Raw genomic sequence first — 25,128 nt, forward strand, 5'->3', positions numbered from 1 at the left:
TGAGAAAACTGAGGTTTTAACTGGTAGAGGTGCTCAAGGACATCCACCTCTATGGCACAAACCTCTTTCTGGGGATCCCCCAGCACCATCCGCGACCCTCAGCGGATCCGCCTAGTCTCTGCAGCGAGGGTGGGGGGAATAATTAGGTTGACCGCCACGCCACCAGGTCTGAGTCACCCACCTAAGGCCCGCAGGGGCGCAGCCAGCTCTCTCTCAGGGTCCCCGACTCGGGCCTGGGTCTCCCCGGGCCGGAAGCTGTTCCCGACCGCTCGGCTTAGGGTCCAGGACTCTCGCCGAGCCCTCTACGTGGCGTCGGGTTTGGTCACTGTCCCGCGGCACCCGTGCTCCTTCAGGGAGGGGCCACGACTTCCCCCGCGCTCGCGGCGTTTACCCCCAGGGCTCCAGCAAAGGGGCCGGGTCCCCAGCCCCGGCCTTGCTGCGGCCTCGGAGACCCCCGGCCCGCTTCTGCGCCACAGGACTGAGACAGCAAACAGCGAAGCCCAGATTAGGACCGAGAGGCTCGGAGAAAGCGAGCGACGCGCCCCGGGGCCCCGGAGGCTAGCCTCGGGGGCCTGGGGCGCGGCTCCGCAGGCCACTCTTGAGCCGGGGCGGGGCCTGGGGGCGTGGTGTCGGCGGGCGGGGCCCGGTCTCCAGGGCTCCCGGCCTGGCCTGGGGCGGGGCTGGAGGGGCCGCAGCGCAGGCGGGCGGGGGGGGGGGGCGTGTCCGGGCGCTCTCCCAGACCGACGCGCTGCGGTGCCTCACACAGTCTTCGCTCCGCGCCCGCACCGCCAGCATGACCGACGCGCTGCTGCCCGCGGCCCCCCAGCCGCTGGAAAAGGAGGGCGACTGCTACTTTCGGAAGGTGGGCGGCTTCGGGTGGGCGGGGAGCCTACGGACTCCAGACCTTCTGCCCCCAGGCTGCGGAAGGGGCTTCGGGAGCTCGGGGCCGGGGTCGACCAGGCCAGGGGGGGGAGGGGGCGCACCGGCCTGGGGTGGGCGGGGCAGAGGCTCTGGGCGAGGGCTCCGGGCGGTGGTGTACCGGGCGGCCAAGTGCAGGTGGCTTCCGGGGCTGGGGGCGGGGAGGGGCTCCTGGGGCTGCCCCGCACAGGTGGCGGAGGAGACTGGGGGCCCGGAGGGGTGCCCCGGGTCACCTCGGCCGACTATCCCGCGCCCCTGGGGAAGGGATCAATTCCTAGTTGTGGAGGTGTCCGCGGCCTTGCTGCACGTTGGGACCCGAGCCCACCTTAGACCCGAGCGCTTGGCGGGGTGGAGATAGATCACCCCAGGTGGCTTGGCGTTCTCCTTCTGCCTCCAGAACGCTTCCAGTGTCCGCTTCTTCGACTTTTAGAAGGAAAGGGAGAGCTGCCGGTGGGAGGTGACCTCTGCGTTGCCCCCTTTCTGCCCGAAGTCTCCTGGGAGGGAGTGCGCGCGGCAGACATGAGGGCGCGGCCTCGCCCCTGCTCACTTTATGCCAAAGAGTATTTATCTGATTGTTGGAAAGACCCGCTACGAGTGCTGGCTTGGCGGGAGATTGTTATTTCCGTGCGACCCTCCGTACGCGCCGCTGGCCCTGGGATAACAGCCCTGCAGCCCAGTCCGTCAAAAGCGACCCCAGCTCGCAGAGCTAGGGCGGTGAGATGCCCGCAGGTTGGCATGAAAATGCTTTCGAACCCGGAGACATGGTGAGACTTTCCACCCTGCCTCCTTGTAGGTTCCAAAGAATCTAAAAATAGCCTTCGGAGGTTGGCCAGGTTTGACCCGGTGGGTTGAGAGATTGTTTCTTTATAACCCATAAGACCGAAGGCAAAGTGTGTAATTATAAATAGGGAAGTGAAACTTTCTCAGTCAATGCTTAATTGTTCAAAGCCTAACGATCCAGTCGGTAAATGATCTTGGCATCTTCTTCCACATGACACAGACTTTGGGCTTTTCTCTTCAGTGAGGAGCAGTGGCCCCAGGGGGTGGGCAGGGGGGGGAGACTGGAAACAGGTGACAATAGAGTGGGAAAAATTCTTTTTGGTTAAATTGCTTTTCACATTAAAAAAAAAAAAAGAGTAGTTTTAAGGTATATTTAAGTTCAAAGATGTCATCATGGAATTACAGGATTATAACTTCTAATTATGTGTGGCATTTGGGGCAGAGGATCACAGGCCATGGAATTGCAGAAGGAGGTGGAGCCTGGGAATCCCTAGATCTTGGTCCTCAGGCCCCAGAACCTGGCTGCCACCCTGGCAAAATTCCTGTGTAGCCTTCAGCAAGTTGCTGCCTCTTCCTGGGACTTCATTTCTTTCCTGAATTGTTTGTTCTCTGAACAGGTGGGAGTCTGGACCCACGGCAGCATTTGGGGGAGATGACAGAGGGAGGGGTAGAAGAGATGTGGAACGCCTGTGTGGGTTCCATTCCCAAGTCTTCCAGAACAGGTGTTCCAGGGAAGGATGTGCACAAGAAAGAGAGGGGATGGCTGGTGGGGGAACTAGGAAAGGATGCAAGGTTGGGTGTATTTTATTTTATTTTTTAAAGATTCTATTTTTAAGTAATCTCTACACCCAATACGGGGCTCGAACTTACAACCCCTGAGATCAAGCGTGGCATGCTCTACTGACTGAGCCAGCCAGGTGTCCTGGTTGGGTGTTTTTTTAGATGCAGTGTCTCTGGTGGTAAATGGGAGAATCATGGGTATAAAATAAGGTGAATCACTGGTTTACAATTAGAACCATCTCTACAAGAAAAGGAGATCTTGTAATGATCATAGTGCTACATCATACCAGCCCAAAGAATGTTCTTTGTACCAGAATGATAAAAGGTGTTGATGGTGAACCTTTCTCAATTTGTGATCGGAGCCAGTTTGACCTAAAACGAATGCTCCCTGAATGAAAGAGGTAGATGTTCCACAGGTGAGAAAGGGAGGAAGAGCACTTTAGGTAGCCAGAAGAGCAAGGGCAAAGGCATGGAATTGTGAGCACTTGTGAGGGAGCCCTCTAGGGTGTGGAGGTATAAGTGGGAACCAGGCTGTTCAGGGTCACGCATCCTGCTAAGGAACCTGGGAACCTCAGGGACCCATCAGAGTGTTTCAAGAAGGACCAGACATGAGAGATTCGTGCCCCAGAAAGCTGAGCGATCTCCGAGTGGGGGATGGGGGAGAGGCAATGGTGGGGAGGTAGGGAGGAGTTGGGGGTTTAGTTTCCTGAAGTTTTCAACATCTCTGCCCTTTCTGCTCTGATACCATTGATGGACCACTGCTGGCTTTTCAGTTATAAAGTGCTGTGTAAACACAGCCTCACCACCCACCCTGATGACCAGCTTGCACCACTAACTTAAACCAGGGGTCCAGGCTGGAGGCAGGGATCCCAGTGAGGAGGTGAGAATGATGGGCAGCAGCAGTGTCCATGGGATGGGGAGAGCTAACGGCTAGGATATGGCGAGGAAGGTGCTGCTGACGAGTGCAGGCTGTCTGCCCTAGGTGTCTGGGTGGATGGCCAGGCACCTCACTGAGGTGGGGGCAACTTGGAGGCTGGTGTATAGGGGCAGGTGGATTTGAGGCCCCCATGACATATCCAAGTGGTGGTCCCAGTGAGGAGGGACCCGGAAGCCATGAAAACACCCTGTCTGGAGATGGGGCTCTGGGGGCACCAGTATAGGAGGCAGTTGGGGTGTTGTGAGAAGGGCCCAAGACAGAAAGGAGTAATACTTCCACTTAGGGGCAGGCAGAGGCATGGGAGGCAAGCCAGAAGGGCTGCAGTATTATGGAAGCCGAGAGAAGTGATTCTTTTTCATGGAGAGGTGGGGTTGACAAATCAGAAGAGCACTGGAAAATACTGGATTTAGATATTCAGGGGCTTGTTAGTCAATGGGTGGGTAGAGAGTCAGGGGCAAAAGCCAGTGAGGTGGGGTGCAGAGGGGAGAAGGGCAGAGAAGGTGATGGGTGCAGTGAGATGGGGGGTGGAGGAGAGACAAGAAGGCAGGTTCATTTCAGAATGAGGAAGTCTTTCAACTTTTTAAAGCTGAAGGTAAGGAAGTTCGGGGTGGAAGGCAGGTTGAAGATTCAGGGGAGAAAGAGAACAAGCTATGGAGGGGTCCCAGGAGGTGAGGGGCAGGGCAGGGCTGGGACGCAGCTGCCGGACAAACTGGGTGGATGAGCCAACCAGGGGCAGTAAGCGAGGACCCCTGAGACTGGAGATGCCACCAGAGTGGGCTCCCCCGTCCCGTTCTTGGACTTTGGAGATTTTGTGCACACTTAGAGGATCAAATTAATTTCTGCTAAAATCAGGCTTCTCTTTCATCCTGTTCCTTATCCTATCGTCTTTCCCCTCCCTTTTTTCTCGAAAATGCCATTCTGCTCCATTCATTCAAAAAGCATTTATTGAGTGACAGCTCTAAGCCTGACCCCTGTCAGATTCTGGGGCAGACTCAACTCCGTGGCCCTTCACAGGGGGCCTCATGTCCTGGGGTGCGGGCAGTGCTGGGAGTCGGTGCTTTGTCCGGATAGCTCAGGCCATGCTTGAATAGGAATCTGCTTCTTTAGAACAGAGTGCAAAAAGTTGGGGGGGAGTCTGCGTCCATATTCAGAGCTTCAACTCTGTTTTGTGTGACTCGCACACAAAATGGAAATGAATTGTCCAAAAAGCTCACTCTGCCGGCAAGACCTGGACCCTGCACAAGACCATCATTGGCAGAGAGGGAGGTTCCCCAGTAAATCAGCATCTTCTTGGGGTCGTGTAGGACTTGGCTCTACAGAAAGCCCGAGGACACGGACACAGCTTGGCCTCAGGTCAGGCCTCCTGGGCTGGCAGCTCGGGGGGGGGGGGGGGGGGGGGGGGGCTCCCAGTTAAAAACAAACAAACACAGAATCCTTTCTGGCCAGTTGCATTTTTGTTTCTCTCATCTCTGGCTTCTCACTGATTTTTTTTTTTTTTTAATTTCTTTAATGTTTGTTTATTTTTGAGAGAGATTGAGAGAGAGTGTGAGTGGGGGGAGGGGCAGAGAGAGAGGGAGATACAGAATCCGAAGCAGGCTCCAGGCTCTGAGCTGTCAGCACAGGGCCCGACACGGGCTCAAACTCACGAACTGTGAGATCATGATCTGAGCCGAAGTCAGATGCCCAGCCGACTGAGCCACCCAGGTGCCCCATCACTGGTTTTTCCTTTTGTTTTTCCTTTACGTTAATATGTTTAAATAGAGGCACAAGCTCAGTAGCTATAAATTGCTTTCTTAAAAGAATGACCAGTGGAAATGGAGCTTCTTTTTCCCAGATTTTCATGCTCATCTTAATGAACGTGTGCGGGAGAATGGAACAGTGTGTGTTCCGACCTATAGTTAATGCAGAGGAGTGTACGTTTCCAGGACACTTGTCCCTGGAGCTCTCTGGGTGCCTTCGTCCTAAAACCCACAGGAAATCCTTTTCGTGGCCAGGAGAGAAAACCACTTGGAGACAAACTAGAGAAAGCTGTTCTCTAGGGCTGTTGAAAGGGCCCGCATAAAAGGTCTTAGCACCTTGTGGAAGGAGAAAATCAGGACTAAATGCTGTATTGTCTGTCCTTATCTCTGCCTCTTCATCCTTTGGGAACACCAATGACCCGAAATGAATTTAGCTCCATTGTTTCTACCCCAGAGCTGGAGGAGAAGTTGTTTCTTGTCCACAGAGGCCTCCAGGCTGGACAGGCTCCCAAGGTTCACTGTGTCCTGATTTATGGTCCCTGTTTACTCTGGGCTTCCCTTGAGGCTCCAGCAGAGAAGGAAGAATTCTTTTCTTTTCTTTTCTTTTTTTTTTTTTTTTTAACCTAGACACTCCTCCTGGTTCCTCCTCTGCACCATTCATCTTCGTGAAGTGTAATTCTGCGTTAGACATATGTGTGCGGGGGAGCTTTCTGTGAGGCCCGGTCCGCCGTGCTCAGTGTTGGTCATGGAGGCTCATCAGCGCCAGCTTTCCGGGGTGTCTGGACCCCCTCCCGTTGCATGGGAAGAAGGGTGTGAAGGCTGCTGATGCTACCCTCTGCCCCACCCCATGCACCACCATGGTCTGAGCCAGGTCCTAAAGGCCAGACTGGCTCCAAGTTGATCATGGCCTTGGTGAGCGTCTGCCTGGCTACACTGATACACGCTAGCAGCCCAGAGGCTGTGTATGACAAGCACCTCTTCACGTTGCTGGATCCTGGCCAGGAGGGGTCCCCTGGCAGAAACAGAATTTTCAGGGTGACTCAGAGGAGAGTCAGCATGATGAGCTAGCTGTAACAATATAAACGTCTCCTGCTTCCTGGGGCTATTTGGATGGTTCCCAAGACACCACCTGTTCATACCGAGCATTGGTTTTAGCCCGGTCACCACTTCCTTCTTTGGCTCAGGTACTAGAGTCTCGTGACAGGCTGCATTGGAGGTGGCCACAGAGGACGGTGGGATTGCAGGTGCAGCCCAGCCCCAGGACGGGGTGTCTGGCTGAGTGGGCGGTGAGGGGTGCCGGCTGGGAGCGAGGTCTCCCACCTGCAGCACCAGGGACAGGAGGAGAGATGTGAGTCTTTCTGGACTTTCCGGTCAGACCCACGCAGTTCGGTGTGGCCATATGCCGTTAGAAAGTCCCACGTTTTGATTGGGTTGTAAGAAGAGAAAAGGGCAGGTGATGGAGAACTTGAGGAGTAGTTCCTTTTTTGGGGCACCTGGGTGGCTCCGTCAGTTAAGCATCTGACTCTTGATCTCAGCTCAGGTCTCTATCTCAGGATCATGAGTTCAAGCCCTGAGTTGGGCTCCATGCCGGTCATGGAGCCTACTTTAAAAAAAAAAAAAAAAGTTCTTTTTCTCCCTTGTTATATGTCTTGTAAAAGTAACATGAATTATTGTAATTGCAGAAAAAAGTCATTACAAAAATGTACAAATTCACACACACACACATACCAGCCCCTCTCCCACGCAGACACGCTTTGCAGACAGGAACTGTCTGCAAATAAGCAGGTCATCAGGTGGGACTGGAAATATATTTGATCCATGGAGATTTGGGTGATGGTAAAAGCTTTGTTACTCATTCAACAGGTTGCACAGTAACTGTGAGTGGTGCGCAGGAGGTGTTGATAAAGACTAGTAGAAGTGACTGCAGGGAGCCTTTAGTGAAGGATCATGGCTAAGTGCTGATTTCATATTGTGGCCTCCCCACCCCCCTTGTGAATGGTTGGGAATGCTGAAGAAAAGCAGGTGCTCTGTGATTTGCCACCCCGGCTCCTGGCAGGGATCCTGGAAGGGCAGGAGGGCTCTTGAAAAACGCTAGACTTTCGTTTTAATTTTAATGGATGTGGAAAAGCTAGATTCTGTTTCATCCAACGTGCCCTGAATCTCCAGCATGGCGAGAAGTTAAATTAGATGTATGTGTGTATTGCAGGGTACTGCGTGCTATTTTGGTGCTTTCTGGTTGACAGCTTCTGGCTAACTCGTAAACAAACAATTCTGTTTTCCAAAGTTTGGTGGTTGAGTGGGGGATTGCATCATCAGGAAGGAGTGAGAAAGGCTGACAAAATAGAAAACATCTTTGCGCTATAGGAGCAACAAAAAGTACCCTCTTTCCCACGCCCTTTTGTACAGAGCATCCAAAGTTGGCTCTGTACTGACAGCAGCAAGATACGGGTCTTGAACTCATGAACTGTGTGAGGGGCTCTAGCTAGGAGACCCTGCCCTGTCACCCTCTACTCAGTCTTATACCTGACCTGGAGACCCCAGGTTCACACTGTGCCTTCATTTTGCTGGAAAATCCTCTACATGCATAAGCTTTACCTTTGACTGTGGAAGAAGAGCCCATACCGGTTTTCTGGGTAGAGGGGAGTCAGGTGCCAGGCACTGACCTGAGTGGGACCCCGGCCGGGGGAGGAAAGACTGCTCCAGTCCCTCTCTCTGCATCTGCCTTCCCGGTGACCTGGCCTTTCTCCCTTTCCTAGTGTCTGTCTCTGTAGGTAAAGGTTGAGTACTCTTGTCCTTTCTTCCAAATGAAGTGCCTCCAAGTTGTGCCTGGGTATCGCTTTTAAACACGTATTTCCCAGCTGAGCGATGGGACTGTTCACAAAGGGCATGCCAGGGGGATGTTGGCAAATGGAGTTCTTGCTCTAGGTGAACTGATTCTAATTAGGACTAATTGAAAAATGAGTTGCAGGTGCCAGAAAAATCCAATCCAAAATGGCACATAAACACACTGTGGCACATCCCTACAATGGAATTCTCAGCAATAAAAAGGAACAAACCACCCAGAAGTGCAACAGTGTGGATGGGTCTCAAAGCATAATATTGAACACAATGTGCCAGACACGGAAGAGTATGTACTGTACGATTCCATTTCTATGAAGTTCTAGAACAAGCAAAAGTCTATGGTGATGGAAACCAGAGTATTGGTGGCCTGGGGATGATGAAGATATTCTAATTTTTGTTAATGTTTATGTATTTTTGAGAGAGTGAGTGTGAGAGGAGGAGGGGCAGAGAGAGAGGGGGACAGAGGATCCAAAGTGGGGTCTGTGCTGACATCAGCGAGCCCAATGTGGGGCTTGAACTCACGAACTGCAGGATCATGACCTGAGCCGAAGTCGGGCGCTCAACCGACTGAGCCACTCAGGTGCCCTGAAAAAGTTTGATTGAGGTAATGATTCCAGAGGTTTATACATTCGTCCAAACTCATTGAACTGTGTATTTAGAATCTATGTATTTTATTATACATAAATTATACCTCAATTTAAAAAATGGTTTAGGCAAGAAAGGGAATGCATTGGCTTCTCTAACTGAGCAGTCCAGAAGAATGGCTTCAGGCCTGGCTTGATCTAGGGCTCAGATGCTGCTACGAGCAGTTTCTCAAGTCTCTTCCCCCTGGACTGGTATTCATTTTGGGGGAGACATTCCCCTGCTGGTGGCAAAGGCCAGTGGGGGAAAAATGAAGGTGTCTTCCTCATGAGTTCTGATTATCCTCTGTCAGGTGCTCACTCTGAGTCCCTCTGAGGGCCAGAGGCCTTCAGTTTCCAACTGAGCAGGCATGAGGTCAGTGTTCTTCTCCTTGGAAAGGAGGTAAGGGAGCACTGAGTGTCAAGGACTATGAGGTGGGAGAGGGGGACCCGGTCACTGCGCCCAAAGTATGCACAGTGATGTTGGGCAGCCCTCAGCCGAGAAGCACGCGAGAGGTGTCTGGGGGTTTGCAGGCAAGCTGTCCCAGCCAACATCGCCCCGCATTCCTGCTGCTGACTGCCTCACAGCTCATCTTGGAGTGACAGCAGGGACGTGGGCTCGAGTCGGGCTCCCACCCTCCCTGCCTTGAGTAGCTCACTTAACCTGCAAACCTTAGGATTGTGGGATCTCAAATGCTGTAGCACGGTCCACAACTGGCCGTCTGACTCATGACACATGCCCTGTGATGAAGTTGAGGCCTCACTCAGTATTTGCTTTTCTGGGTGTTGGCTGTTGGACCGTCTTCCGGCATTTTAACATTGATGCAAATGTCCACACACAGACTCTGTGTGGCAAAAAGACTCACTTCACTGTAGGACTTGTGGACCATGACCTTCCAGGCCAGGACAGTTCAGCTCTCTGCCCCCACCGCCTCCCTATTCCCGATTTCCAGGTTAAGCAGGTGTGACAGGTGCTGCCTTGGGCCCTGGCACAAACCTTCGTTCCAGTTGGCAGAAGCTCTCCATCCCGTTAGGAACCCACCAAGAACTGAGGCATGGTCGAGGACTGTGGGTCCCCAGAGAACCGCTGAAGGGGCCAGTGGACAGCTGGCAGCTTCTGGAGATGCCAGGGGGTCTTTATGGCAGTCTTGCCCAGATTTGCTTCTTGGGGCTCTGAGAAGCTTCCACAGTCCTGTGGGTGTTCCTAGTGTTTCCAGCTGGCCCAGCATTCCTACCTGTCAGTAAGAAGTAATGTCATTTTGGTTCTAATTACTCAGTCATATCTAATCCTAAGCATTCCTCTCTCTTATCTAGGAACTTGACTCCGCATCTGTGGGCTAGCCAGAAGTTGGGTAGAGTATAGGAGTAGGAAAAAGTTCTTATCCGTGAACTGGAATGGCAGCTTATCTTAGCTCTGGGAGTGTCCATAAAGGAATTCGTTATTAAAGCTTCTCTGTAAAATGGAACACAGCTTGGGGTGAACCATGTGATTTTTGAGTCAGATGAAGCCATCCAGATAAAGCTACCCCTTCATAGTAATTTTAGAAAGTATAAAGGAAAGAGGAGGGCCATTAGTTTAGGCCTTGAATATTCCATTAGCTTAACAGTAAAGACCTTTTAATCTTATATCTGGAAAAAGATAGTTTTCTGACTTTTATTTTGAATCAGAGATCATTGGGTGGTTTTAAAGATGTTAACTTTTAAGACCAGTCCAAATCAGATTCTGAATATCTGTGTAATTCGAATCCTAGTGAGTAAGAATGAGAAATCTTGTGGAAGGAGAAGCATTGTAAATTAACCCGGGTCTGACCCACTAGTCCAAAGGCCACTGATATGGGGAATCCTTGAGATTAGGGCTCTGAATAACTCCTTCTTCCTTGGGGTGGAGGCCACAGACCTGGCTTGGGCAGAGGTGGGGCCAAGCGGAAAGGCAGTGACACAACTGGAGAGAAAGGGCATCTTTTCACGGAGTGCTGCCCACCAGCCATTCCTGGGCCGTAACCACGGCACCCTCTGTGGGCAGGACCTAAAGATAAGCCTCTAAAAGGAACAGAGCCCTCACTCAGATTGCAGGGATTTTACCAGCTGGGGTGGGAAGAACACTGTTAGGTTAAAATTCTTAAACATTTCAGAGTGAATCCTTGGGGCACCAGGGTGGCTCAGTCGGTTTGAGCTTCCGACTCTTGATTTTGGCTCAGGTCATGATCTTAAGGTCATGGAATCAAGCCCCGCATCAGGCTCCATGCTCAGCATGGAGCCTGCTTGGAATTCTCCCTCTGTCCCTCTCTTTGCCCCTCCCGCTCACTCTCTCTCTCTCTCTCTCTCTCTCAAAATAAATTTTAAAAAATTTCAGGTGATCAATAATATATAAAAAAATAAGTTTGCCTTTACCAATAATAAATGCAAATTGTTAGAATAGGATACCTGTTCCAAGTTGCATAGCAACTTGGCAAAGATTAATGCTTTTCAGGGCATCTGGGTGACTTAGTCGGTTAAGCATCCAACTTCAGCTCAGGTCATGATCTTGCGGTTTGTGGGTTCGAGCCCCACGTCGGACTCTGTGCTGACAGCTCAGAGCCTGGAGCCTGCTTCGGATTCCGTATCTCTCTCTCTCTCTACCCCTCCCCTGCTCATGCTCTGTTTCTCTCTGGCTCTCAAAAATAAATAAATGTTAAAACAAATTTTTTTAAAATAATACTTTTCAGCTCAACAACAGAAAGACAGCTCCATTTAAAATGGGCCAGTATCTGAATTGATATTTCTCCAAGGAAGATTCACAAATGGTCAATAAGCACATGAAAAGACATTAAACATTTTTAACGATCAGGGAAATGCAAATCCAAACCATAAGGAGATATCACACAGATTGTCTGTTAGAAGAAAAATAGTATTATTGATGGTATGGAGAAATTGGAACCCTCCTCCACTGTTGGTGGGAATGTACAATGGTGTAGCCACTTTGGACAATAGTTTGACTGTTCCTCAAATGGGTAGGCCCCAAATTAACCACTGACACAACAGTTCCCCTCCTAGGTCTATAGCCAAGAGAAAGAAAAACATAAAAACAGCCACATAAAAATGTATACACAAATAAGCAGCCCTATTCATAACAGCCAAAAAGCGAAAACATCCCCAAATGTCCGTCAAGTGATGAATGGATAAATTAATGTGGTATATTCATATAATGGGGGATTAGTTAGGGGCAAAAAGGAATACGGTACTGGTACAAGCTCCAACATGGATGAACCTTGAAAAATCATGCTAAGTGAAGGACGCCCATTCCAAAAGACATTATTTTTGTAAAATTTCATTTGTAGGAAATGTCCAGAATAAGCAAATGTGTACAGACAGAAAATAGATTTGTGGTTGCCTAAGGCTGGTGGGGAGAAGGGGCAGAGAACAGAGAGTGGCTTTCTTTCTTGGAGGATAATTGGGCTGGGGTGCACTGGAGGTCTTTAAGAGGTTTCTAGGGCCATACCTGCCCTAGAAATATACCTTAAAGAAAAAAGTAGAGGTTCATCGAGATTCATGTTTACAAATATGTACCAAATAATAGCAGATACTTGGATGCAATGTAAATGTCTAAGGAAATGGTAAATTCTTAAAAAAAGATGGTATTATGCAATTGTTAAATCATGGTTTCAAGAAACATTCCATAGCAGGGAAGTTTCATAATAGAGTGTTAAGTGAGGAATTAGGATAAGCTGTTATGTGCCAGTCTGCAGAAGAGAGTTAATGTAGCAGGTCTGAGGCTGCTATCAGGGAGGTTTGCTTGCAAGGCTGTCCCCTGCCTGGTATCTGGGAACCTGGCTCTTGGGAGCGTTCCCTCCATCCCCTAACTGACAAGGTCGGCTCACTTCCCCTAGACTGATGGCACCAACCGTGTGGTTTATGATGAACACCTGCTGGGAGTGTTCCTGCCCCGAGTCTGGAATTTTGGCACATGCCAGGCACGGGGTGCCTTTGTGATCAGTTCCCGGTGAAATCCCTGGGCATCGATTTTCTAACCTGGACAGTGACATCTCATTCATGTTGCTGAATTTTTGTTGCTGAGGGAAGAAGGTGCTCTGCATGACCCCCTCCCCCCCCTCCAGGGGAGGGAGAAGCATAAGGAAGCCTGCACATGGATTGTTCCACACTCTACCCATGTCTTTTCCTCTGTGATCCAGCTCTGGGTCCTTACTAAGCTGCTGTCGTATAGCTGTGAGTGCAACTATGTGCTGAGTCCTGTGAGCCTTAGTGAATCTCTGAACGTGGGGCTGGTCTTGGGAACTCCCAACATTGCACTAATGTGAAAAATAATGACATGCACATAAAATACATGAGCAGGAAAGAAACCAATTCGCAGTGGCTGTTTTGGAGTTGGATCGTTATTAGTGACTTTTATTTTCTTTTATATTTTTCAATATTTTATGTATTTTCCATTTTGATGTTACTTTTATTTTCAGAAAAGGCTCGTTTTTAAAACATTTGTTACTTAAATGTTGTCATTTTTATTTTTAAAGTTTATTTATTTTGAGAGAGAACATGTGCATGCAAGAGAGAGTGCATGAGAGCAGGGGAGGGGCAGAGAGAGAGGGAGAGAGAGAATCCCAAGTAGGCTCCGAGCTGTCAGTGCAGAACCCAGTGTAGGGCTCCATCCCACGAACCACTAGATCATGACCTGAGCTGAAATCAAGAGTTGGACACTCAACCGACTGAGACACCCAGGTGCCTCTAAATGTTGTCATTTTTATTTATTTATTTTTTTTAATGTTCTATTTATTTTTGAGAGAGGAAGAGACAGAGTGTGAGTGGGGGAGGGGCAGAGAGAGAGAGGGAAACACAGAATCCGAAGCTGTCAGCACAGAGCCCGATGCGGGGCTCAAACTCACGAACCACGAAATCGTGACCCGAGCCGAAGTCGGACGCTTAACCAACTGAGCCACCCAGGCGCCCCATAAACACTGTCATTTTTAGAGTGGCTGACTTCTGAAGGGTCATCTCTCATTTTCCTTTAGGGTTGCAATCCCCTTGCACAAACTGGCCGAAGCAAACTGCAGAATCAAAGGGCTGCCTTGAACCAGCAGATCCTGAAAGCCGTGAGGATGAGAACAGGAGCAGAAAACCTTCTGAAGTAAGTGTCTGCTGCCTCAGCGGGGAGCCGGCCTCTCCCGGAGCCTATCCATCCCTAAACTCCTTGGCCTGCTTGGCTTCCTCTCTAGCTCTCGGTTTTAACTTTGGGTTCCCTCCTTGTTTCTGGCGCCTGGAGCAGGCCCTTCCTTGCCTGGAGCTTGATTATGTTACAGACAAGTATTTTACCCCACCTGTTTGTGTGTTTGGGGATGGGGGAAGCCAATGATCACATTCCTGTTTGTTTTCTCTGCTTTCTCTGGGACTTGTCCGTCCGTTTTCTCTGTTGTCTAGTGGAGAAACCATGCCTGGTCTAGAATCACTGCTTGGTAAGTGTTGGATGTAGAAAGGAAGGCAGGAGGGAGGGAAAGGGACATTTCTGTTGCCAGTGTCCAGCCCTCCAATGAGAGGCCCCAGTACAATCCCATGGCCTTGGGGCCCTCATTATTATGCTCTGGTGGTGAAATAGTTACTTACGAAGCATAGAACTCAGTGAAGCTTTACCTGTGTCATAGGCAGCTGGAAGCCCTCCCTACACCCCTCAGTGCAACACAAGGCAGTGTGTCAGCCTCCCCTTGTGTATAAAGGGTGCAGACTTTTCTTCTTCCTTCAGAGTTTCTGGGGGTCACTCTTGTCAGCCCCATGCTACCTTCTGCATGGGGAGCCAGGGTAGGCGCCGTGCCTGCTGCCTGGCCAAGTGAGACAGGTGCCCCCTGGAGACTCAGAGAGAGATGCAGGGCGCTTGTAGGGACCTGGAGCTTGGAAACCTGGCAGGGAACCCGGAAACCTGGCAGGATGTGGATAATGGGTGTTCCCAATGGGTCACCTGCACTGTTGGAGGCCTTTGGGAGCCCAGAGGCTATTGGGAAAGACAAATACACCAAACCAGGTGTTCACAACAGAGCTGCAGTAGTCTGATGGTCACAGATATGTACAAGCAGCATGATCATCTCCTCCACACGGGCTGCTCACCTGAGCACCCAGGAAAGACAGGAGGAGGGTTTCTGATCATGAACTTAGGGTAAACTTTCAGAATCCATCTGTATTTGCTCCCTAGGAAAGCTGTCTGAGCTACTAGGTGAGGGAAAAGGAAGGTGCCCTATATGTGTATTTTAAAGGGTTTGTATGTTCGCTTTTGTGCACGCATAGGCTTTTTCCAGAAAGTATGAAGAAAGAAGCCGTTAGAGTTGCCTCTTGGGATCAAGCCCAGGGATGGGGTGGAGGTGACTCTTACCCGTAATGTTACCGCCTCCAGTGTTTGGGTGTTCTTTTATGAAGGACATGAATTACTTTTATTCATTTTTCGTGTGAAATCCTGCAAAGGCCAAGAAGATAATATCACCAACCACCTGAACCTGCCGCTGACTCGGGAACAATAGTGTTGTGCCTCGTGTAGGCATTGATACTCGTGGACTAGCAGAGAGCGCAAGTCCTGGGGTGGCCAGGCTTCCGGGAACCTCTCCTCCAGCTACTTCTGGAGCAGGGTAGAAGCTAAATTGTTACCGGAGGAGACTAGGAAACTTACAACATTTCACCTTTTTTTCTTTTTTTAAGTTTATTTACTTATTTTTTTCTCTCTTTTTTTTTTAATTTTTATTTATTTTTGAGAGAGAGAGAGAGACAGAGAGACAGAGCGTAAGCAGGGAAGGGGCACAGAGCAAGAGAGAGAGAGAGACACAGAATCCGAAGCAGGCTCCAGCCTCTAAGCTGTCAGCACAGAGCCCGACGCGGGGCTCGAACTCACCAACTGTGAGATCATGACCTGGGCCAAGGTCAGACGCCCAACCGACTGAGCCACCCAAATGCCCCAGTTTATTTACTTATTTTTAAGTACTCTCTACACCCAGCGTGGGACTCGAATTCATGACCCTGAGATCAAGAGTTGCATGCTCCACTGACTGAGCCAGCCAGGCGCCCCACAACATTTCACCTTGTATTTTATTTTATTATTTTTAAACTTTTTAAAATGTATTACCTATTTTTGAGAAAGAGTGCTAGTGGGGGAGGGGCAGAGAGAGAGAGACAGAGAGAGAGAATCTCAAGCAGACTCTGTGCTCAAACTCATGAAACTATGAGATTGTGACCTGAGCCAAAATCAAGAGCCAGACATTTAACCAACTGAGCCACCCAGGTGCCCCAACATTTCATCTTTTAAAATGTCTGGCAATGTCCCTGTCCCCAGAGAAATCTGGACCTGGGGACCATCAGGTCTGCAGTGTAGTGGCCGGCACAGCTTAGGAGGGGCTCTGATTCAGGAGTGTAGGCTATGGGCTGGGCTTGCTGTGCCGGGAAGGGTGTAGGCGCCTTCCCCTGGTGTGATTTGTGGCTATGGGTTTTGGTTGACATTTCTGAGAGGCCAGCCCTGTGGCTCTGGGGGGCAGGCAGGCAGCCTTGAGTCTGTGGCTCCCTAGGAGCAGACTACAGTTGATTGGCCTGTCATTCACCCAGGAAGTGAATTTCTTGAGTGCCTAGGAAGTAGCAGGCACTGTTTGAGGTGCAAGAGGAGAAGGCTGCTGGCATTGCAAACGAATCCCTGCTTTCATGATGCTTAATCTCTTGTGGGGGGAACCTTCCTAACAGCAAACAGGTCCAGTCATGTCAGAGGTGATGCTTTCTAGGGTGTCGATGAAAAGGGAATGGGCTAGAGGTTGACAGTGTGGTGCAGCCTTAGAAACAGGCCAGTCAGGGAGGCCCTCTCTGAACAGGGGCCTTGGCGTTTCTAAGGCACAAACCAGGGTAGTTTTTTTTTGTTGTTGTTGTTTTTTGGTCTGTCTTGCTCTTTTAATGACACCAGCAAACAGCCTCTGAGACCCAGTGGTTCAAGCTCATTGTCAAGTTAGCATTTGTTGAGCTGGCAGGGTGGGGGTAGGGTGGGGTTGTTAATGATTTTCGAAGTGACCTGACCTAAAAGTTCAGAGTGGCCCTTTCTGGAGACTGTTGGGAGAGGGAACCCTAAAGGTATTTATTAATCTGACTTCATGGCACCAACGGTTTCCCAAAAACAAATAAGGCGTTCAGCCAAGTCCAGCTCTGGCCCCGTGGCTGTTCCTGGGTGTCTGATTAGGTGGCCTGGGTGTCTGATTAGGTGGCTGTCCCTGCCAACAAGGGGTAGTTTAAGTCATAAATTGAGCCCCGCTATCCTGTGCACCTGTTTTCAGGTTCCCGGATGTCCCTCCATAGACCTCAGATAAAGATCGAGCAGTTGGAACTGGGTGGGGTGGCCTTTGGGAAAGCGTCCCCCAAAACACAGGAAGGCAAGGGTCCCAGTGCTTTACCCGCATTGGTAGGGGGCTGCGACGCTGGGTAGGCCCTGGCAGGAGCCAGGCTTTCTACCCCTTTAAGGTCTCCCTCCTCCTCCTCTGAGCCATATCGGCCTAGAGTCCATGAGCTTCCTGAGGTTTGATTAGGAAGATAGCAGATATTTTAAATGTACTTTTCCAGGCTAAGCAAGGACAATATTCTCTCTCTTTTCTTAGAACCCTGCCCTCCCTGGAGAAAAGCTGGGGTAGAAATGTGATGTTGTTTCTCTGAAACAGAGATGGTCTTTGTAACATTAAAAGCAACTTGCCACATGGTTTAGCTTTAACTAACTGGGCCTTTGAACGAGGGCGGGTCATTTAACATCTTTGGGGTTCAGATTCCCCTCTTGTACTGGGAGCTTTGGACTGGAGCAGGACTGGCCCACTGTGAGGCTTACAGAGGCCAGGCCGGCTCAGGAAAGAGTGGAGGGGGCCAGACCTGGTGCTGCGGGGCAGTAGGGAGTGGTGGGGACAGTGGGGAAGTACAGAGTGCATACTCTCTCCAGAGGGACCACGTGCAGTTTGCCTCATCGTGGGGGCGCAGCCAGGATTGCAAGACCTTCGGTTTTTTGGTTTTTTTCCAGAAGATAGAGATCTGATCTTTTTCTCTCCTTTTTATTTTTCTTTTTTTTAATCTTCTGATATTTGAGTTTTTAAATATTGGCACATAGTTCAAAAGGGGAAAAAAATCACACCCTGAGAACCAAATGAACTAGTCCCTGGACCTCCAGTTTGCAACCCCTGGACCGGAGGGTCATGACGTGCTGGGCAGAGGTGACCAGGGGCAGCCTCAGCGGTAATGAGCATAACTTGAGGTTAGTGACCGCTCACACGGTCGGTTCTGATAGAGGCTGGTGTACGTGCAGTGGGGTGTGTGAACCCCCCAAGACCTTTGGGGCTCGCAGCAATCCTGAGGCCTGCCTTCCTATGCTGGGAGCAGATGTCCTGCCAGACCGGCTGATCTGCCGCCTTAGCTGGGTGGCCACATGGGGCCGCCAGGTGGTACTTGCAGGATTTGGGGACAGATGGATTAAGGTCAGACCGTTTCAGTAAGGTCTCCGAAGCTGGTGCAAGTCTTGGTGCTTGTCAACATGCCTGTTCCTGAGGGGACCATTTTACTGAAAGATAGGACAGAAAAAAGTTCCACTAAAGTAAATGGAGTTCCGTGGGGTCAACATTCAAAATTCACACGCAGCTTTAAGACAAAACACAGGACGTTGAAGAAATTTTGGATTTGGAGCGGAGACACAAGCCATCATCATGTGGGGGCTTCTTAGGGTGGAAAAGGTCTCGGCAGCTCCAAATTCAGACAGAGGAGAATGCGTGGATGTAGTCAGTAGCCTCAGGAAATAATTTGAATATGGCCTTCCTTTCCTGTTCACACTTGTTGGGTTCATACTCAGAGAGAGGCAGTGAGACACCTTCTCGTTCTTGACTTTTGGAACATGTGCATGCTCTTGATGAAACATCCAAGGGAAGGGGCCTTTCCCTGGTGGTCCGGGCCTGAGGGAGGCTGTGGGGGACCTGGGCCAAAGCACACTTTTGCTTCATCCTGGTTGGCCTCAAGTGCTCTTTTGGTTTGTTTGTTTGTTTGTTTGTTTATGAGAGAGAGAGAGTGGGTGAAAGGGGCAGGGAGAGAGAGAGAGAGAGACAGAATCTTAAGCAGGCTCTACACTCAGTGCAGAGCCTGACGCAAGGCTTGATCCCATGACCCTGGAATCATGACCTGAGCCAAAATCAAGAGTCGCTCAACTGATTGAGCCACCAAGCCCCCCCGAGGCCTCTTTCAGTTGTAACATCAGTTACCAGACCACAAGGTTCTCAGAGGAAGTTTGCACCCAAGGGAAAGGTGCGAAAAAAGCCATGTTCTTCCGTAGAAGTGGAAGGTAGCCCAGGTGCAGAGCATCAGTATTGAGGAGACGGGCCCTGGTTTTAATTCCTAATTTGAGCCAGCTGGTTCCATTTTTGTATGTTAACCCAGACTATTCCCCCAGCCTGGGCACAGGGGATCTGGGCACATACACCATGTTCAGTTGATTTACCTTATTTGAGAAACCCCCTTCCACCAGTGAAAAATCATTATCTGTACTAGAAGCACCTCACACTCTAGGGTTGGTTTCCTATTCATCGTTGTACCCAAAGGTAGCATTGTGAAACTGACTCTGAGGCCCTACTTGGCCAACAACTTTTTCCAGACTGACCCATACAGAGGTCCACGTCCAAAGAGCAGCTTGCCGATTTGTTGCATCCTAAATCTCAAATTGCCAAATCAAGAGGGAAGAGAAGGGGCAAATCAATATATAGAGGAGGAAAAATCCAGAGTTGGCCTGTTTGGGGGTCCTGCAGGTATTTGGGCAAGGACCTTAGGGTGAAAATTGTTATATTTAAGTTGGATCCACTCTGTTGCAGAGGACCAGCCCCACCCCCCATTTCTTCTAGAGAGTGGTCTTTATTCTGCCACTTTTTTCAGAAAAGACAATGCCAGTTTCCAAGTGAAACGGAAAGAACTAGAAGGCCGGGGTCTTGTTTTCCGTTATAACTCCTATATCCTTTGGTAGACGTGGGCCACAGTTTGTCTGTGAGCTTCCTACAAACAACATGGAGAGGGGAATGTGACTTGGAAGGCTTCTCATACCTGTTGGTTCAGCCAGAGGCAAACCAGTTGCTACAAAGAAGCCGTTCCCAATACCAGGGGTTGGGAGGATTTCTTTCCTTGTGTCCTTGTGGACATTATCAGCTCGTGAATCAGTCACGTTCTCAGAAACATCTTTGTAGTACAGGTTTTACAAGTGGCAGATTGTGACCCATGGTGTGTAATGAAATCCAGTCATTGGGTTGCTGTAGTGTTATAAAAAATAGGTATTTGTTGGGGGAGGTGTCTAGCTGGCTCAGTTTGTAGAGCATGACTGATTCTTGATCTCAGGGTTATGAGTTCAAGCCCCATATTGGGCATACAGCCTACTTAAAAAAAAATACGTATACATATACGTACATATATATGTGTGTACGTATATACATATATGTTTTAGAGCTCCTAAAACTATTGGAATCTCCTGTCTTCTGTATGTTAATGAGGTGACTCCTGATGGGGGAAGGGAGCCTTCAAGATACAGTCTGTTTACCAGAAAGACCAAATCCGATTAGAGCGTTAGTCCCTACCCCTGAACTTCTGGGGAAGGGAAAGCGGTTGAAAATTGGGTTCAGTTACCAATGGCCAATGATTTAATCAACTGTTCCCACATAATGAAGTGATGAAACCCCCCCCACAGTGAGGTTTGTGAGCCTCCAGATTGGCGAACACATCAAGGTGCCAGGAGGGTGGCGTGCCTGGAGAGGGCGTGGAAGCTGCTCATGCCTCCTTGGCCTATGGGTCTGTTCCATCTGACTGCTCTTACGCTGTGTCCTTTAAAATAAACCACAGTAAATGTAAGTAAAGTGTTTTTTTGAGTTTTCTGAGTCATTCTGGTGAATTATCATAGAAGGGTGTTGTGGGAACCCTTGATTTGTAGCTGGTTGGTCATAAGTACGGGTGCCCCTCCCCCTGCAAACCTTGTGGCTGGCACCTGACATGGTGGCAGTCTTGTGGCATTGAGCCTTTAACCTGGAGGAACTGAATTGAAGTGTTGGGCACCCAGTTGCAGTCAGAGATTCAGAATTGGAGAGTTGCAAATATTACTGTTTTTTTAAAAAAGTAAGCTAATAGAATAGAATAATTGGTGTGCATCACATGAATGGTTTGGTTTGTGCGACTTTTGTTTTAGAGAGTATGTTTGTGTATGGATCTACTGTGTTGTGTACAAAATGTGTTTCTTACTGGTAATCATGCTTCACCCCCTCCAACCCCCTCAGAATTCCCACACCAATGCTCTTCACCGAACTGAGCTTCCAATATCTCATTGCCCAGCTGGGGAGCTCAGACGTGTACGTGTAAAGGCTTACCAACCAGGAGCAGTAAAAGCACCAGTGTCATCATATCTACTGCCAGGGTCAAGCATGGCTTTTTCTGAGGAGGTGTGACATAAGTGTGTGGGTTCAAGAAGCAGGAGTTTGGTGGGGCGCCTGGGTGGCTCAGTCGGTTAAGCATCTGACTTTGGCTCAGGTCATGATCTCACAGTTCGTGAGTTCGAGCCCACATCGGGCTCTGTGTTGACAGCTTAGAGCCTGGAGCCTGCTTCAAATTCTATGTCTCCCCCTCTCTCTGCTTCTCCCCCGCTCGTGCTCTGTCTCTCTCTCTCCTGCAAAAATAAATAAAAACATTAAAAAAAAAAAAAGCAGGAGTTTGGTGAAGGAAGGGAGAGAAAACATATAAATACATCATGGAGAGAAACTGATGGGCTCAAATATGTGACAAGGCAGGAAGAACCCCAGTGGAGAGGGCACACTGTAGGGGAAATGGTTTAGCATTTTATTTTCTGGAGGAAAGACAGCAGGTGAGCAAAGCAAGCACAAGACAGGTGGCTGGATTTTCATCAGCTGGGGAGGGGAAGGTGACCCGGTACTGTCTGGCTGGCTGGCTGGAGCTCTTGGCTGATGGACCTCGGGTGTCCCCATGTGTGAAATGAGGAAGTTCTAGTAGCTGGTCTGAGGAATGACCAAGGACTTGCCAGGATGGCTCGTGGGAACGTAGTCAGCAAGGCCTGGCTCAGTACTTGGTTATTAACTGTTAGTTTTGCAGTGATTCCTAATCTGTAAAATGCACTTGTAAAGTCTTCCACGAAGTGTCCAAACTTCTGCTTTGAAGACTTGGGTAAAGTTCATTCCTTCATATCACTTAAACCATTCCATTCTATGGATGTGTCACATTTTGCTTATCCGCTTGCCAGTTAATGGATGGATGCCTGGATTTTTCTCTCTTTTTGGCTATCTGGCTTTTTGTTGGGACATAAATTCTCATTTCTCTCATAGACTCCTAGCAGTGGAATATGCAGTTGTATGGTAAGTGTATGTTTGTCATTGTTAGAAACTACCCAGCTGTTTGTTCCAAGGTGGCTGTGTCATTTACATTCAGCAGTGTATGAGGGTTCCTGTTTCTCTGCATCCTCACCAATGCTTGTTATTGTTTCTTTTTCATCAGAGCCAGTCAGGTAGTGTATTGGTATCTCATCCTGGTTTTAATGTGTATTTCCCTATATTGTCTGATGACATTCAGCGTCTTTTTGTGTGTTGATTAGCCATTCGTATATATTCTTTAATAAAATGTGTATTCAGATCTTCTGTACATTTTATGAATTCAGAAAGTTGCAGGCTACGAAATCAATATACAGAAATCTGTTGTATTTCTATACATTAATAACAAATTACCAGAAAGGGAAAATAAAACAATTCCACTCACAATTGCATCCAAAATAACACAATACCTAGGAATAAGTTTAACAAAAGAAGTGAACCTGTTCACTAGAAACTATGGCCCCGATGACAGAAATTGAAGGTACAAATAAATGGAAAGACATTCCAGGCTCATGGATTGGAAGAATTAGTATTGTTAAAATGTCCATACAGCCAAAGCAATCTACAAATTTGCTGCAGTCCCTATGAAAATTCCAATGGCACTCTTCAGAAATAGATAAAACAATTCTAAAACTTTGGAACCACAAAAGAGCCAGAATAGTTAAAGCAGTCTTGAGAAAGAAGAACAAAGCTCTAGGCATCACGCTTCCTGATTTCAAACTATATCACAAAGCTGTAGTAATCAAAACAGTATGGTACCGGTGTAAAAACAGACACATAGATGAATGAAACAGAATAGAGTGCAGAAATAAGCCCACGCATATATGGCCAATCAGCTTATGACAAAGGAGGCAAGAGTATACAATAGGGAAAGGATAGTCTCTTAGCAGTGGGGAAACTGGACCGCTGTCTTACACCGTGCACAAGAACTAACTCAGAATGGATGAAACACTTGCATATAAGACCTGAAACCATAACATTCCTAGGAGAAAACATAGGGAGTAAGCCTCGACATTGATCATGGCCGTGATTTTTTGCATTTGACACCAGGAGCAGAGGCGGCAAAAGCCAAAAACAAGTGGGGCTACATCAAACCACAGAGCTTTTGCACAGCAAGGAAACCATCAACAGAATGAAAAGGCAACCTACTAAATAGGAGAAAGTTTTTGTAATTCGTACATCTGATAAGGGGTTAATGTCCAAAATACAGAAAGAACTCGTAAATTCAACAGCACAAAAACAAACAGTCCGGTTATAAAATGGGCAGAGGACCTGAATAGACATTTTTGTAAAGAAGATATGCAACTGGCCAACAGACGCATGAAAAGATGCTCCACATCACTAATTATCAGGGAAAGGCAAATCAACACCACGATGAGGTCTCACACCTGTTAGAACGGCTATTATCAAAACGAGAAGATATAACAAGTGTTGGTGAGGACATGGAGAAAAGGGAACCCTCATTCACTGTTGGTGGGAATATAAATTGGTGCGGCCATTATGGAAAAGAGTATGGAGTTCCCTTAAAGAAATTAAAAATAGAACTACCATGTGATCCAGCGATTCTGCTTCTGAGTATTTATGTGAGGAGAGCAAAATCACTAACTCAAAAAGATATCTGCACCCCCATGTTCATTGCAGTCTTATTTGTAATAGCCAAGATACGGAAACAACCTCAGTGTCCACCAATGGATGAATGGATGAAGAAGACGTGGTATATGTACACACACCGTGTAATACTATTTGACCATCAAGAAGCACAAAATCTTAACCTTTGTGACAATATGGACGGACCTCGAGGGCATTGTGCTAAGTGAAATAAGTCATACAGGGAAATACCATATGAGCTCATGTACATGTGGAATCTCTATTGAAAAAAAAAGAAGGCTCATGGAGACAGAAGACAGATGGAATGTTGCTAGATTTTATCAGTGATAAAATAAGTCATGGGGATGTAATGTACAGCATAGTGACTATAGTTAATAATACTGTATTGCAGGGGCACCTGGATGGCTCAGTTGGTTGAGCGCCTGACTCTTGATTTCGGCTTGGGTCACGATCTCATGGTTTATGGGTTCGAGCTCCCTGTTGGGCTCTGCACTGATGGTGCAGAGCCTGCTTGGGATCCTCTCTCTCCACCCCCCCCCCCTTTCTGCCTCTCTGCTACTCATGCTCTGTCTCTCAAAAAAGAACAACATATTGCATATTTTAAAGTTGCTAAGAGAGTAAATATTAAAAGGTCTTATCACACAGAAAAAAAACCTGTAACTATGCTGACAAATATTGTTTGTGGTGATCATTTTGCAATATATATAAATATTGAATTATTATGTTTTATACCTGAAATTAAGATAATGTTTGTCAATTATTCCTTCATTAAAAAAATCTTTGCCCATTAAAAAAATTGTATTGTCTTTTTATTACTTGAGAAACTCTTAATGTATCTGATACGAATTTTTATTAGATATATAATTTGCAAATATTTTCTCCTAGGCTATGGCTTGCGTTTGTTTTGTTTTTTTTAATGGTATCTTCTGAAGCACAGAAGTTTTTAAATTTGAGAGAGTCCAATTCGATTTCTTCTTTTATGGATTATGCTTTTGGTGTATAGCTAAGTACACATTGCCCGGCCCAAGGTCATAAAGATTTCCTTCTATATGTATATATATTTTTAAATTTTTTTAATGCGTATTTATTTTTGAATCAGAGAGACAGAGCGCGAGCAGGGAAGGGGCAGAGAGAGAGGGAGACACAGAATCTGAAGCAGGCTCCAGCCTCTGAGCTGTCAGCATAGAACCTGGTGCCTGGCTCAAACTCACAAACTATAAGATCCTGACCTGAGCCAAGGTCGGACGCCCAACCGACTGAGCCACCCAGGGTGCCCCTATATTTTCTTCTAGAGGTAGTAGAGTTTTGGCTCTTATATTGAAGTCTCTGATCCATTTGGACTTAATATTTATGTATGGTATAAGATTTAGATTGAGGTTTATTTTTTGCTGATTGTGCAGAAAAGAGTTATCAGAGCAGGCCTGAGACAGCTATCCTTAGAAAGCCTGTTTGCAAGGTTGTCCCTTGGCCGGTGTCTGCAAACTTAATTTCAGGATAGTTCCCACCGTTTCCAGAACTGATAAGAATGGTTCACTGTGCCTGAGCTG

General features: G+C 48.2%; 1 protein-coding gene across 1 annotated transcript in view; it reads left to right on the plus strand.

Annotated features, from left to right (window-relative positions):
• The first annotated feature begins 768 nt into the window (after positions 1-768).
• RHPN2 (rhophilin Rho GTPase binding protein 2) overlaps positions 769-25,128 on the plus strand; it is a 58,587-nt gene continuing 34,227 nt past the window's right edge. The window contains exons 1-2 of the mRNA XM_049622051.1: positions 769-862; positions 13,616-13,731. Of these exons, the coding sequence (XP_049478008.1) occupies positions 794-862; positions 13,616-13,731 (185 nt within the window). The 5' untranslated portion in view covers positions 769-793. The remainder of the gene's footprint in view (positions 863-13,615; positions 13,732-25,128) is intronic.

Source organism: Panthera uncia (assembly GCF_023721935.1).
Source record: "Panthera uncia isolate 11264 chromosome E2 unlocalized genomic scaffold, Puncia_PCG_1.0 HiC_scaffold_19, whole genome shotgun sequence".
Lineage (NCBI taxonomy): Eukaryota > Metazoa > Chordata > Mammalia > Carnivora > Felidae > Panthera > Panthera uncia.